This window comes from Balearica regulorum, chromosome 1 (genome assembly GCF_011004875.1).
Source record: "Balearica regulorum gibbericeps isolate bBalReg1 chromosome 1, bBalReg1.pri, whole genome shotgun sequence".
NCBI lineage: Eukaryota > Metazoa > Chordata > Aves > Gruiformes > Gruidae > Balearica > Balearica regulorum.
This window is the reverse complement of record NC_046184.1, coordinates 199,999,379-200,014,004: the sequence shown is the minus strand read 5'-3', so window position 1 is coordinate 200,014,004 and position 14,626 is coordinate 199,999,379. Positions and strand designations below refer to the sequence as shown.

Genomic DNA, 14,626 nt, shown 5'->3' with positions numbered 1-14,626 from the left:
CAAGACAGCCCTGCCTTCCTTCCCCTAATCAATCCCTTTTAGCAATGGAGCGCTTACACTAGTCATGGATAGTCTTGCTGCTCCTGTTTCCTAATACTTCAAGTACTGGCGGACAGACAAACTGTTGCAACTGGGGAAGAAGCCCAAATCTTAGCTTCCCAGACAAGCTAGGGTAAGGGAAGCTATGATGCCCAAGAATAACACATTTGCTTTTATGCTCTCACGTGGTAACTCTTCACTGTTATAAATACTAAACCATTGCCCCTCAGCTCAACTGTTACCATGGGATAAGTATTGCACACCAGCACTTCACATGGTGCAGCTCTCCTGCCCTAAATGCACATCCTAAATCCACCAGTAGGAAAGTAATTGTGTAAAAGTAAGTCTCACCCATGAAAACCTCTCACATGGTAGCAAGAGGAACGGCTTCCCGCAATAAAAATATTCCACCAAGCAGTGCTTGCTTGAGAATGGAGATTACTATTTCTTGTAAGCAAAAAACTACACATAAACAGATGCACTGTACTAAAATGTGAAAAGAAATATGCTGATCCTCCTTGTAGCTGAAATTCTACTGAAGGTTTGGGATGCTTTTTGCACAAGGAACGTTGTTTTTAATGTACAAGTCTGTAAGATAAGGTAATGCATGGGAAAATTAACTCAAGTATTTTGGGCAACACTTGCTAGGGTCTGTAGTGTAGGGTATTACTGACAAGTAAGGAAACAGGTCTGCAAACCTGTCTTTCTAGTATTTCACTGACTTTAAGCAGAGATAGAGAGAGTAACAGGACCAGGTTGCAGCTGAGACTTCAGGAAAGTCAGCAGCAAAACAAGCTGGCTAGTCCTCTTCCCCATCCTGATTCAGTGGTAGCCTCCTTTGGAGATCCTCACAATGTTCATGTGCCAGCCCATTCTTCTTAATCCAGCTCACCAAGTCCTCTTTGGGCCTGTTCTTTGGGAAAAGTCCTACTTGTTTGTGCCCGAGATCTGTGCAGCTCTCACCCAAAAAGAGGGAAAGGAATGTTCTTCACATACCTTAAACAAAGAAGCTGTCACAAATATGGATTCACAAGCTAGGTCCACTTCAGCTCCTGAATCAAGCTTCTCCTTGAGCTCTTTGCAGGTTTTTGCACTTCCAGAGCGTCTGAAAATACCCTCAGTGGAAGGGCCCTCTTGGTAAAGGAGGGAAAGCATATCCTAAACAAAATTAAAAAGCAGAGAGGCTTTCTTAGAAATATATTTTATTGTCTAGTGCCATCAAAATGTAGCTTTGATGCTTTTTTCAAGGGTGAAAACCTTTGAATCCTAAAAGGGCTCACAAATCAAACACAAGTTAAGGCTCACCCTCCAAGGCACGCCAAACTGCACAGCAAAGCTGTGGTCTAGGACACTGATTTTGGAAAACACTCCCTCAGAAATACTGTTCTGCCACTGCTGAGCACTAACCTCCTGCATGATCTTCCAGGAGCTGTGCAAGTTTTAGCCAAGTCATTTAAATATATAGACGTTGTGGTGTGGGAACAGGAGAGTGGTCTACCTAATCCAAAGCTCTGCATCTGACAGTGGCCTCAGCCAGACATCACTTTGCAGGAAGATATGAAACCCTCACTACTCATCAGTGTGTTCAATATTATCACTGACCAGAGACAAAGACTTCTGTTCCATGCCTGATGTCTAAAAAAAATGATATTTTGTTTAAGCTGGAAAGTGCTTTGTTAATATCTATCTGCACTTCTACAGCAGATCAGTCAGATTTTTACCCCTTATACTTCTTGTGAGTGGCACTCCAAAAGCAGCTCCAGGCTGTTAGCAGGACCACCTCTGGGACAAGGTGCTCCCACCTGGGAGGTCACCCAGGGGGCTAAAGCTTGGCTTAGGGCTCCTTCAAAGCCCATGAGGCTGCAAAGGAGTGAAGAGGCAGGCAGCTCACTACATGACGTATTTAAAAGGAAAGGGAAAAAAAAGCAGATTCTTGCCTAGCTTTTAAAATAACAGGAGGGCCTGATTTCTTCTGCTAAATAAGAGAGGAAAACGAGCAGAAAAGGATATGCTGAAATCAGAGCCCTCTCCTGAGGTAATATGTACATGCTCTTTTCCAGCTGCTTAATTCTCTGCAGTCTCCTGTGGGTCATCTCTCAGACATGCTGGTTACCTCTCCCCAGGCCTGCTCCAAGTGATGTGGAATTTGTCATGTTTGTCTCTTCCAAAGGGGAAATGCATGCAGACAGTCTCTGGGATTATGTGCATGCACACAGTGGTCTGAGGACCAAGCTACCAAAAGAGATGGCAAGAAAAGGGACACTGGAGGAGATTCTGTCATCATTAAACCAAGTTACTGTAACAGTAATAGCTAACCAGTGGGCTTTGGTGACTTTCCTAGTCTGGGCTGTAAAGCTCTGTGTGTGTCTTCCTGACACACAGCAATGTGAATAACTCTAATGAAAACCATTATTTTTACTTTTTTTCTTTAATGTTTCTTTCTCACTCTTGCAGAAGTTGAAAGCCAAGCATTCGTGTAAGTGCAGACACTTTGGAGGAAGACCTTCATGTTAGCATTTCCATTTTCTTTGCAGGGATTTAGAGCTCTGCTGTCAAATCAGGCTGAGTCCCACAGCACAGGATCTTAGCACATGAACAAACGTTTTGGAACTATATTTTGAATAAAATACCCACAAGGTAAAACCAGGAAGCCCCTCTTAAAGTAGAAAACCCAGACAAAATGACACGAATTAAGCTAATGGTGTAAGACAATTCAGTGTGGCAATGGCTAAAAGAGAGCCCTTCAGCTGTGAAAGCAAGTTTGAAGCTCTGAAGCAGAGATATCAAACATGCCTGCAGCATTCATCCCTGATATTTTCCTTCTCTTGCAGGTAAATCCCACAGAGTCCCTCAGATGCAGTATTCCATTCTCCAGAGATGCTGCATGAAACCAAAACTAAGTTATATTTTGTGGTATAAACGCAGTGTTTAAGATTCAAAGCACAAAGTCTAGCAAGCTGTGATTCTATGCTGAGTAACTTTGGGTTTTTGTCAGATAAAAAGGTACTAATATTTATGTTTTGGAGAAATTTCTGAAATGCAGCATTGGCTCATCTCTAAAACAGAGAGAACGAGGGATGAGGTTCTTACAGAGTTCATCTCTAGAGGGCTTATTTAAATAACCAAAATGATAAAAATGCACACTTCTCCCTCAAAAGAAAATAACAATCCCACACTATTAAAAGACCTGAAAAGTCCTGGTATGATTCAGGCAGTGATAAAGCAGCACATCAAGCACAAGCTTAGGAGACAAACCATTTCTTCCTGTAAACTGGTGTAATCCCACTGAGTTCAGTTGTTCCAGCCCAAAGTCAGGCTGTTAAGATGAGGGGCCCGATCCTGCAGGGTTCACTCCCACTCTGTAAACATTTCAATTGCTGCATCGACAACAGGGTAGTCCTCAGTTCTGACCACAACCACCACACATCTGCCTTAATTATGCCTAGGAATGGGCTCTAGGACAACCTTTTTCACGTTCCTGGAATGGTTTTGAGAGCACTCACAGCACTAGCACTCCCTCGAGGCAGGATGAAAAGATGCTGAGGTGCTCCTGCAGCCTCTGCCTTCCCACCCACTTTTGCAGTGGTGTGGGCAGGTCAAGAACAAGGACCCTGAGTGCTTCCCTGCCCTGGGACGCCTCTGAGACATGCTCTGAAACTGTCTTCTTAAGGGCAGGTAGCATTTGTATGCAAGCATGGGCTGGCTATATGAGACAGTAGATGCTACATTTGTGGAAATGGGGATATTATACAGATGGGAGTGGTTTAAAAAGTATGTGTGAATGTGGTATATATTTACACTCTGTAAATGAGGATTAGGGAACAGGCCCTATAGCGTGGGCTATAAAGAAGAAATAGCCCAGAGCAGCAGAACAATCACATGCATTTCTCAAGCTGTTTGGTATTAACCAGGCCTGACCACAGCACATGTTAAAAACCAAAGTTCTCGCTCAGCATCACAAATGAGGTTTCCTTCCGATTTCTCTGCTTGGCTAATTTCAGTGTCCCGTTACAAAGTGTCCCCATGTTCTCATTTACTACACAAGAAATTCCACCGCTGTAAGAGCCAGCCCTGAGCCTAGGACTCACCAAGAGGGGTTTGGGCAGGTTGTCATCCTCACAGATGGCTGTTAGCAAGAGGCCAAAGAGCTTCCCAGGAGCAGCAGATGTTGAGGAGAGGGGTGCATTGTCCAAGTGAGTGCCTGGGCCACGCCAAAAAGCCCAATTTATGATAGATCTTTTCCTTTTAAATGACTTTTGGCTTAAGTCTGGGAAAAGAGAAAGGTGTTTATTAGAAGAAATGCATTTCAATCCTAATTCCAGTATTTGTTTTGTGGTGGTTGCTATGGTTTCAAAGGAAAAAATGTCATGAACTCAACCAACTCCTTGGCATCGGGCTCAGCCTAATCCACCATGCGCATACCTGTGCTTGTGTGTGCGTGTGGAGAATGTGCTGCCTTACCCACGCTCTTAAGAGGATCTCCAGGATCTGCACTGCACTGCTGGACCACAGCGTCAGCCCTTACCACTAAGTGCAGGATGGCAAACCTCAGGCCACTGACTTCACACGGAGTTGGACTGTGCTAAATAACTCATTTCTCATCCACAGGTGCAAAACCACAGACCTTCTTTAGAAAAAAATTAAACATAAACACCACTGCCCTGGCCTTGGCTTGCTGTTCAGAGGCACCCTAATTCCCCTGGCAATGCGGGAGAGTACCCATTTTCCCCACAATCAACTACTGGGGTGAAACAGTGGAAAATTGGCCACCTTTGCTCTCTTTTCTGCAAAGCAAGCGTATCATTAGTGCCCTCGCTCCAAGCATTTGCTGACCATGGCCCAGGGATGCTGCCTACCCTTTAATCAACGTCTTCCAGATGGCATTTCAGCATGCTGCTAACACACTGATGGGCTCCGTTTGTCTTCATTTATTTTAATGTATTTCATGAGATATCTAATGAGTATCACTAATGGAAGCTCTTATTTGCAGTGCACAGAGAAGGAAAAACTGGTATTAGGATACAAAAAGGGTTTTTTCATATGACCTTTCTCAACATCAGCCAGTGTAAATTCTTCTTAACAGCACAGGCTACTGTTAAGGGTGGGTTGAGATTGTTTATACAGAAAGTGCTAACTGGAAAAAACTTATTCTTGTGTACTTTGCCTTTTCTAGATTTTTTCAAAGACAGTCAGCTTTGATTTAGTAGCTTACCTACCCTGTGCTGGTTCTTCCACCTGGCCAAACATTTTGCTTTCTGCCGTTGTGGAGGGCAGAGGGTAGAAGCAAGGTTTGCAGAAGTAAGGGTTGTGGTATAAAACCAGATTTTTTTCTCCTATACTTTACTACACTTGTTTTTTAGCCCAAATAGTGATTTTCGTTATACATCATTCCATTCTAGATCATGCTCCCTTAGGGAATGGGTGGAAGTCTTTCCATTAGAGGCTTACAGGATGAAAAGTTACAGTCTAACTCAAAATGTGAACATACGAATGTGAGACCCTGATGAAAAATTCTTTTAATAAAAAATAATAAGGAGGAGATACATTTTAAGCAGTCCAAAGCTTCATAAAATATAAGCTTGGCAGTGTCTAAGGCTTTACTTGACACATCATGTTTTGGGAGAACATAACTAACCTATAAATTTCAAAATGGCAATTTTTCTTTCAGATGAGCTGGATATTACCATGTGAATATGGTTTGCTTCACTTGGAGTTCTATTCACACAATGGCAATGACATATTGGTGTTTTATTCTGGCAACCTTGTAGATCTCGGTGGAAGTAAAAATTAAGAAGACATGCTATTTTGGAGAACAAGGAATAGCAGAAGTGGAAAAAATGGGTCTTAAAATTAGGAACTTTTTTCTTAGTCTCTCACTGTTTGCTTCACTCTTGAAAGCCATGGCCCAAACTGACAATGTGAGCACAGGGTAATTGTGATTAACTGCAGTTCTCTCCTGGGACAGGAAGGAGTGTTCTTCAACACACCAGGGCAGAAACCAACAACTGATGTACAGCAAAGAAATGCCATGTCACTTACTTACAAAAAATTAACATTCACTGAACAACAGGAAAACTCATCCTTTTCATATCCCCTTTTCTAAGGGAGCTGAGAAGTCTTAAATTAAAGAGCAGATAAGAAGGGGAGGATATACACTTTCTTTTCTTGAACTTGTGCACAGTTATAACACTAGGATAAGCCCAGCCTCCTCTCAGCCAAGACAGATGCCAATTAGTGCTCTGCAGAAGTACTTCCATACAAAATGTGCTGGTTTTGGTTGGGATAGAGTTAATGTTCTTCATAGTAGCTAGTACGAGGCTGTGTTTTGGATTTGTGCTGAAAACAGTGTTGATAACACTGAGATGTTTTCATTACTGCTGAGCAGTGCTTACACAGAGCCAAGGCCTTTTCTGCTTCTCACACCACCCCACCAGCGAGTAGGCTGGGGGTGCACAAGGAGTTGGGAGGGGACACAGCCAGGACAGCTGACCCCAATTGACCAAAGGGATATTCCATACCATATGATGTCATGCTCAGCATGTAAAGCTGAAGGAAGAAGAAGGAAAGGGGGGCGATGTTCGGAATGATGGCGTTTGTCTTCCCAAGTAACCGTTACGCGTGACGGAGCCCTGCTTTCCTGGGGATGGCTGAACACCTGCCTGCTCATGGGAAATGGTGAATGAATTCCTTGTTTTGCTTTGCTTGTGTGTATGGCTTTTGCTTTGCCTATTAATCTGTCTTTATCTCAACCCACCAGTTTTCTCACTTTAGTCTTCCGATTCTCTCCCCCATCCCAACTGGGGGTAATGAGCGAGTGGGTGCACGGGGCTTAGTTGCCAGCTGGGGTTAAACAACGACACAAAAAACATCAGGGTCTTGCTCTGGTGGATTATTCTAGGCCAGAATCAGAAAAAAACCCATACTTCTTTGGTTGCAGATCTTGCTCAGAGTTCACAGCAGCCATCTATTCTGCACATATTTTACATGCAGGGAATTTCAATTCATAGGTAGTGTCCCAGCCATGCAAGTGGCATTTCCTCTTCTTGCAAACTAATCAGAAACTTCTAAATAAAACTTCAGATCTATTTAACAACATAGCATCCTTTCTGATCAACCCTGCAACTGTCAAATAGTTTTCAAAGACCTCCTTTCTGTATTGAGACCAATTTGTTAAAATTTTGCTTTCAACAGACAACTAAATAATAATTTGGATTACAGACCAGCCACTGACAGCTGTCAGTTCTTTCAAGTTAAACTTTAAGCAAATCAGTATTTACAATACTTTTTAGACATGTGCTCATGAGCATTACTTAATGGCTATGTTTAACTGGTAGGTGACCATTCCTGTTACATGCTGAAAGGCTGCAGGAGAGGCAACAGAAACACTCCAGTTCTCCCACTGTAAATTCTTCTGTACTTTTTTTAGCCATCCTGCCAGAACAGCTGATGCAATTCCACCACCACAGTTGGTGTCCACACAGCTACTTATTTGACAAGATGGCCAGTTGTCAGTCATGCCTGCCTGTCAACACCTACAAGGTTGCCTAACCATGGTGCATGCTGGTACAACTGGGCAGGTACCCCTCGCTGCCTCCAGAAGGGACAGCGTGTCCAGCACAGCAGTATCAGTGCAGGATAATACAGCATGTGTGGCAGTGAAATGTGGGGCTACAGACTCCGCTCCCTGTAAATTTGTCTTGCATGTGGTGGTAGTTACCTAACAACAACACAGATTTTGGCTTGCTGATCTGAAGACGAGCCCAAAGCCAGATCGTCGCCTTGGCTTGCACACAGGTACCCTTCGCCATTTTCCAAAACCAAAATAGGTGAGAAAGAGTAAGGAAGAGCACAACGAGCAGCACTGTATGCAAGATAATCTGGTTTGCAAGCAGCCGGACCTATAGATCACTTTAAAAGGTTTTGTCTGATGAAAACAGAAAAGGTGAATGGCCGAAAAGCCTCTCTCTCCCTGTGCATGACTCGCAGGCTGTCCCAGGCTTCTGCTGCCCCAAAGCCAGCCTCGCCTCCCCTCCTGCGGCTTGCACAGCACCCCTGACAACACATCTGCATTAGAACTTTACAGACCTGATTTGCATTTCTATTTTCTCTTGCCAGTCAACGTCAGCTGCCAAGCGGGGCCTGTAAACCTAATTACACCCCTTTGCTAGATTGCCTCATTCTTAAAATATGCCATGAAGTAATATGTGATACAAATTACTGGGGAAGGGGGGGATGAAGGACTGTGGAAAGGAAATTAATTTATATAAAATGCAATCAATTTCTGGAATAATTTGTAATAGACACTGGTACAGCCTCACTATGTTTAATTTCTAAAAACATTACAAATGGATTATATTAATATGTTGTAGGAGATCTCAGCTATTGGGGAGTGCACAGGATAACAGTGCGCATATGTTATTTTTATTATTATATGGTCATTAACAGTGAAGTAAGGCAGAGTTTCTAATTGAGCTGAGTAAGCCAGCATGTTAAGGACAATAAATACACACCATGGGGTGCATCCTTGCCCTACAGAATTTTCAGTCTAATGCCCCAACCCTGTAAAGATGTCCTCATTTATTTTACTCATGAGCAGTGAGCAGTCATTGTGTCACTGACAGCAGAGGACAAAATAGAGAGCAGGTGCTCATATTTTTGCAGCATCAAGGCCAAAGACAGAAGAAAATATTACTGTTTTCATTTTACTCAAAGAGAACTGAAATAAATAAGTTGTATATTTGCTCACTTCATCTAGATACTCAGGTACATGCCTAGGCTTTGCCATGTGAGGGTCCCAGTGAGGCAGGCGTGTAGTCCTAAGTACCTGTTCAGAGAAAGGATGCTGCCGAACATAGCATGGGAATTCTGTGCTGAAGTCAAGCCTTGACTCCCGAACCATAAAATCACTCTGCCTTGCTACAGAGCACAGCAAGGCCTAATAGACTTACAAAAAATTCAGGGGAGAGATCTTGTCTTTCTCTTGCTGGTTTTAGAACAATCATTTGACAGTCAGCTTGTCAAAACGTAACTCACAAAGATGACACATACACAACAGCACACCCAAATCAGGGAGAACTACACTGCAAAATCCCCTGTGCAGCTGGAAGGTACATCTGCGTGCTCCTCTTCTCTCTCCACCACCCCCCCTCCATGCCGGCACGTTTGCTTTCTATAGCAGAGCCAGAGAGGTAGCCGGGCTGCGGGTGAACGATGCCGGGGCGAGCGGGGCGACGTACCGTTCAGCTGCTGGCAGACGGCCAGGCGGCTTGGCTTCAGCACAAACTGGCACTGCAGCTCCTGGGGCAGCTGCTCCGTCAAGAAGGACCCCTGAAGCTGCCTGGGGCAGGCACAGTGCTTTGATCCATGGGGCATTGCGTCGCGAATGTGGCTCATTTTAATTCCAAAGGGATATTCGTGTCCTGTTCAAAGAGAAATCATAATAATCTGTGTTGGATTGACTGCAGACTTGCAAAACTCCATCTGCCTTGGAGGAAAAGCAGATTTTGCATGCTGGCCTGCAGCACTTTCTCTCTCAGTAATCTCGGAATTGATGCTTTTCTGCATATTTACATGAGCATAAATCATACACTGGCAGATACGGAGTTACTGTGTTTGGTGTAGTTAAACAGATATAAAAGTAAAATCAGACCTATTTCAGCTGTATCACGTAAAAGCCCACCAGAAAAAATACGAGTGACTGTTTCCGAATTCAGTGTTTATTCTTTCTACTGCTTTACTTGTGGCACTGAAAGTGTAGGTACTGGTTGTTTGTATCGTTCTGGTGAGAAATGAGATTCTGGGAACAGATATCTGTCAAATTTTTGCTGAGCATGCAAAACCAAAAAAATCCAGTGTGAAAGTGATCTTCCCTCCCTCTCCACAGTAAGTGCAACAGCCATCAACTCAGTCAAATGAGATACAATTATGGTTCCTGTCTGAGGCTGAAGCAGGAAGGAAACGTTAATCACAGGGCTAATGCAAATGAGCAACGCTCGGCATTAACCAGCATCTTTGGGGACCACACAGAGGCAATTCATTTCTGAGGAAGCTTTCAAAAATGCCACCAGAAAGATATTTTTTGGACTTGTCTAAAGACCTGACAGTTGAAACATTAAATATGGGTGTAATGTTAAGAGGTTTTAGTTAACTTGCACTTAGACTTGAACATTGATAGTGGAAGACACATTATTTGAGATAATAGGTAGTGTGAAGCCAAAGCACAGTTGAACTCTGCTTCTGATGTTTACCTATGACACAAGCTGGCCTTATCTGATAAACCTTTACATAAATATCAAGAACAGCATCAGTTTTACATCAGATTCTTCTTTGCCAGGGATTGTAACTTGAATTTGCCGTGAGAGTCAGTCAATTAGAAAGGTCTTTCCCATTTCTGAATTCTCCGGTTCTATGTTTAAAACCATGGCTGTGATTTTATCTGAAGAAGCTACACATAAGAGTCAGAAAGACAAAGTCTGTTATGTTTCAAACACAAAACAGTTTGCACTGTCTATAAGGTGCACAAGTTAGTCATTTTACAAATATTAATGTTGTCTGATGCCTGCAAAGCATTTGTAGCTAATGCTGCTTTAAGAAGGAATGCTAAGATTTACTGGGGTTAGATTTGTGGGAGGAAAACAGAAAATCCACCCATTTTTCTTGTTCTAATCATCTGTGAACTGATATAGCACAAGTAATGCCAGGCTTCCATGGGGAAAGGTTCTTAATAACAGGAAGGGATTTGTTCTCAGTGAATCATGGGCCAAAATCAAATCACTCCATCCAATCACTTCTGAGCCTTGGGTTGATTCCTGGGGAGGATATGTTTCTAAAAGCGTTTTAGAAAGCGAATAAGCAATAATTTGCTCCTAATCATGGGGGAGCTGTCAGCTAGTAAGAGAACTACAGGATTGGAAAGGACCTCTTGAATCAGTCATCTTGAGTTGTGGAAGAACAGAACATTTCTCAAAACTGCTGACTTTTTCTGAGGAGGAGAGGGGAATAATAATACACTTCCTATGGAAATGTAGGAAGAAATATGGTAAAGCTGGACCAGCTCCAGGAGAGGGGGCAAGTGAGCAGAGAGGCTGACTGTAGAAAGACTAAGGCAGGTGCAGCAAAATTGGGGCAGAAATAAATGAACTTTTTCAACCTCTTAGTGACACGAGCAGACACAATTTCTATTCAAAACAAAGGATCAGCATCTGACTAGCTGCCCCAAATGGCAAACTTGCATGATAGGGAAGTAAGAGAAAAAATGGGAAAAACAAAACAAAAGAGGAAACTCCATTTCAGTCTTCTCTGCATTTCTTGCTTCCTTCAGCACTAAAAACTGAGTGAATGTTGAAAAACGAAAACACACCAAGAACTTACCAATAAGAGGGTAAGGAGCATCTTCTCTTCCTGAAATCACCCACAGCTTGTAGTCTTTTTCAGAGCCCTTTAAAATCAAAATTAAGAATAAGTTTGCCAGCCATTAAGAACAGGTTTGCATTAGGTTTCTCACAATATAAGGATAACCTGCACCTTGCCAGCAGGATCAAAGGAAGCCCCTTTACTTTTGCAGTGCTCAAACTGGCTACCAGCAAAACTTCTGAATTGAGTCTGCCATGTGCAATGTGGTTTGTGTGACCACGGTCCAGCTCTGAGCAGTGAGAGGGGCTGGAGCCCATAATTTCTGAGGGAAAAGGAGGGAATTTGCTCCAGTTCTTCACTACTCCCGCAAGAAGAGAGATGGAGGTCACAGCCTACTGAAACTCAGGATTGCTTCTGAGACCAGACCAAGATCTTAGCCACGACAGCCCCCCATGCCACATGGCTGAGTCGGTACCTGACTGGTGTGCATCCCTGCTCCCAGGGGGCTGGAAATGAAGCAGGCACCAGCACAGAGGGGACCCTTGCCCATGGGTGCTGCTCTTGGCCCCCAACACCTCTGTGCCTCACTTCTCCCCACTGGCACTGAGCAGCACCCAGCTCGGAAGAGAGACAGGTCTGATCCCCCAGAGGGATTACAGATAAGCAGCATGAAGTGGAGGCCGTGGAGCATGTGGCAGACAGCAGGCAGATCGTGTGAGCTAAGGTGACCCTTCAGCTCCATCCTGAGCACCAGGGTAATCGCACCCTCTGGGACGTGTTCTGGCACACAGGCATCCCCAGCATCACACCTGAGACCTCTGCTCCACCATCTCCCCAGCTCTTCTACGGAGCTCAGGCTCACCAGCCCACAGCATCCCGTCCCCTGTGCTGGCGAGCAGGGCAGGAACATCTTTGCCTGAGACCTGAACCCGCACTGATGATACCAGGGCAAGGATGGCACCCAAGGGGGTCTGGCACTCAACGCTGCCCCAAAATCTCCTTATAGGGCTGCTGTTGGCCCTTTTGTGCAGCCCTTCTGTGTGGAAGGGCTTGGGAGCACTGGATGGTGCTTTAAGACTGCTGAACCCTCTTTGAAAATTTACAGTGGAAAGGATAAATTTACATCAAAGGAGACAATTTCCAGAGGATTGGAGAACGTGAACATCTTTGGGAAAAGCTGTGTAAAACTGCTGATTTGAAAGCAAATTCTAAATATTGCCTTTAGCATAAGTATATAAGTCAATGTTGCAGTTTAATTGAAGAAGGCGAATAGTACATTATTTCAGATCTGGCAGTGAGACAGTAGAAATAAAAAGAATGACATTTAATATAAGCCACTCTCAGGACAAAAGGTACCAGCAAGTGGATAAATACACTGTACAAAAAGTGATTTATTATACCTTAAATCCCTTTTCAATGACACTGCTAAATCTGGATAATTAAAATCTAAAAGTTTTCTGGCTGCAAAAGGTTATAAATACCTCATGACAGTATTTATTTAGCTCTAAAATTAAACCCTACCTCCTTTTAAACAGTCTTACCTACTATCCTGCATTGTCTGGACCTTCACCCAGTGTCCCCAAAGCTCTTGAGACTCTTTCTATTTGCTGCACACACCCGGTGTAATGCTGATACACTCAATAAAGCCTTCGCAGTTTGCGCTCTGACTGACAGAGCTTTCTGGCCCATATTAGTGCTGCTGTTAAGTTAGCTAGCAGGGGGCAGAAGGAAAATAAATAGGCTTTGGAGACATCTCTGATGCCTCAGGGCAAGCAGCCAGGAGCAAATAAATACAGCTGAGGAGGACAAGAAAGGGTATTTACTTTTCCTTTTAAATATATATATGAAAGGGTTCGTTGCTGTGAAGGGGAAGCAGAGGAAGGGGAAGGGCTAGTAAGCGCAGTTTCAGGAGGCAGACTGCTCATCTCTCGATTGCAAATGTCCTTTATGGGTTTTATGAGGCCATTTGTCAGTATAAATGTGACTGTCCCAGAAAAATCAGCAAGTGTACTTACAGAGCTGGGAAACGCAAGGCCCTTCTTTCTGCCTCACTTGGTAATTTGGAACAGATGATCAATGCCATTTTGCACAAACTAGTTGTCATTTTACCAGAGAAACCACAGAGGAAAAAAACCCTGATGCGTTAAACCAGAGTGAACTCAGCCAAAGTAATAGCCCCATTAATCACACAACATGTGAAATGTAGTTTTTATAATTGCCATTGCGAAGTCATAGAACTCCTTTCAAGTGGTTCTCTCTGGACATAAATAAAAAACCTCACGACGGCGCGTAAGGAAAAGCTTCCTCACAGTCGGAACAATCCTGCGAGGGGGTTGGGTGTTTGATGGATACACAGGCTATAGCTTGATTTATTTAGCTTGTTTGATTTTATTGCTAATCTTATGATACACCCCTAATGAAAAAGGCTTTATACTATGAAGATGCACTGAAAAAATGTAGTATATTACTTAGGCAAATAATTCTGCAGGCAAGATTTTACATCTTTTGGATGGCTTTCATTTTTTTCCCACTTGAAATAAAAATGTAAAGAGGAGGAAAGCATTGATTGTGATACATACAAAAGAATACAAAGCTGAAACCTAACCAGCTCCTCCTCCTGCTCATCTCAAACAAAATATTCTCTTTCAATACTACCATTTTCCTGTTTTTTTCTGTACATAAAATGAGAAAGTGCAAATGACACCCATAAAATGGGTAAAAATGAAGCTTAAAATAATAAAGACTTGCAGTGGTAATATAGCATAGTCTCTTAATTTTTGGTGCAGACTGGGGGAGACAACCTGCAATTAAAATCCTAATTTTAACTCACATCTTACCCTTTTCACCTTGCAGTCTCTCCATCAACTCCAGAGCTGCCTTAATTAGACAGACTCCTACACCCTGAGCCCAGGCAAAAGCCCCAGCCCTGGTGTAAACGGGACGTCTAAGCCATAACAAGGTGGTGAGACAGAAATTGCTGCGCCTGGGAAATACCAACCTAGCAGAATAGGCCCCTGGAGGCATTAAAAGCCTGTATAAATTAGGGATAATGAATGCTAGGGAAGGCAAATTCTGAGGTTACTCCAACTTTTGCTGGGGGTTTCCAGAAGCCCCAGTGAAGCACAGAAGTGGCAATTTGGTCATATTTGACTCTTCACACTCAGGGCTGTGGTAAGGAAAGACTTGTCCAATTCCATGCAATGAGATAAATATATGTATCGAGTAAAAAAAGATT

The 14,626-nt window shown here is 43.3% G+C and overlaps 1 protein-coding gene across 3 annotated transcripts in view; it reads right to left on the bottom strand.

Annotated features, from left to right (window-relative positions):
* ARHGAP20 (Rho GTPase activating protein 20) overlaps nt 1-14,626 on the bottom strand; it is a 61,912-nt gene that overhangs the window by 5,839 nt on the left and 41,447 nt on the right. For all 3 annotated transcript variants that reach the window (XM_075742241.1, XM_075742242.1, XM_075742243.1), the window contains exons 8-11: nt 11,410-11,476; nt 9,276-9,458; nt 4,128-4,306; nt 1,036-1,197 (exon numbers count right to left, since the gene is read on the bottom strand). In XM_075742241.1, coding sequence (XP_075598356.1) covers nt 1,036-1,197; nt 4,128-4,306; nt 9,276-9,458; nt 11,410-11,476 — 591 coding nt within the window. The remainder of the gene's footprint in view (nt 1-1,035; nt 1,198-4,127; nt 4,307-9,275; nt 9,459-11,409; nt 11,477-14,626) is intronic.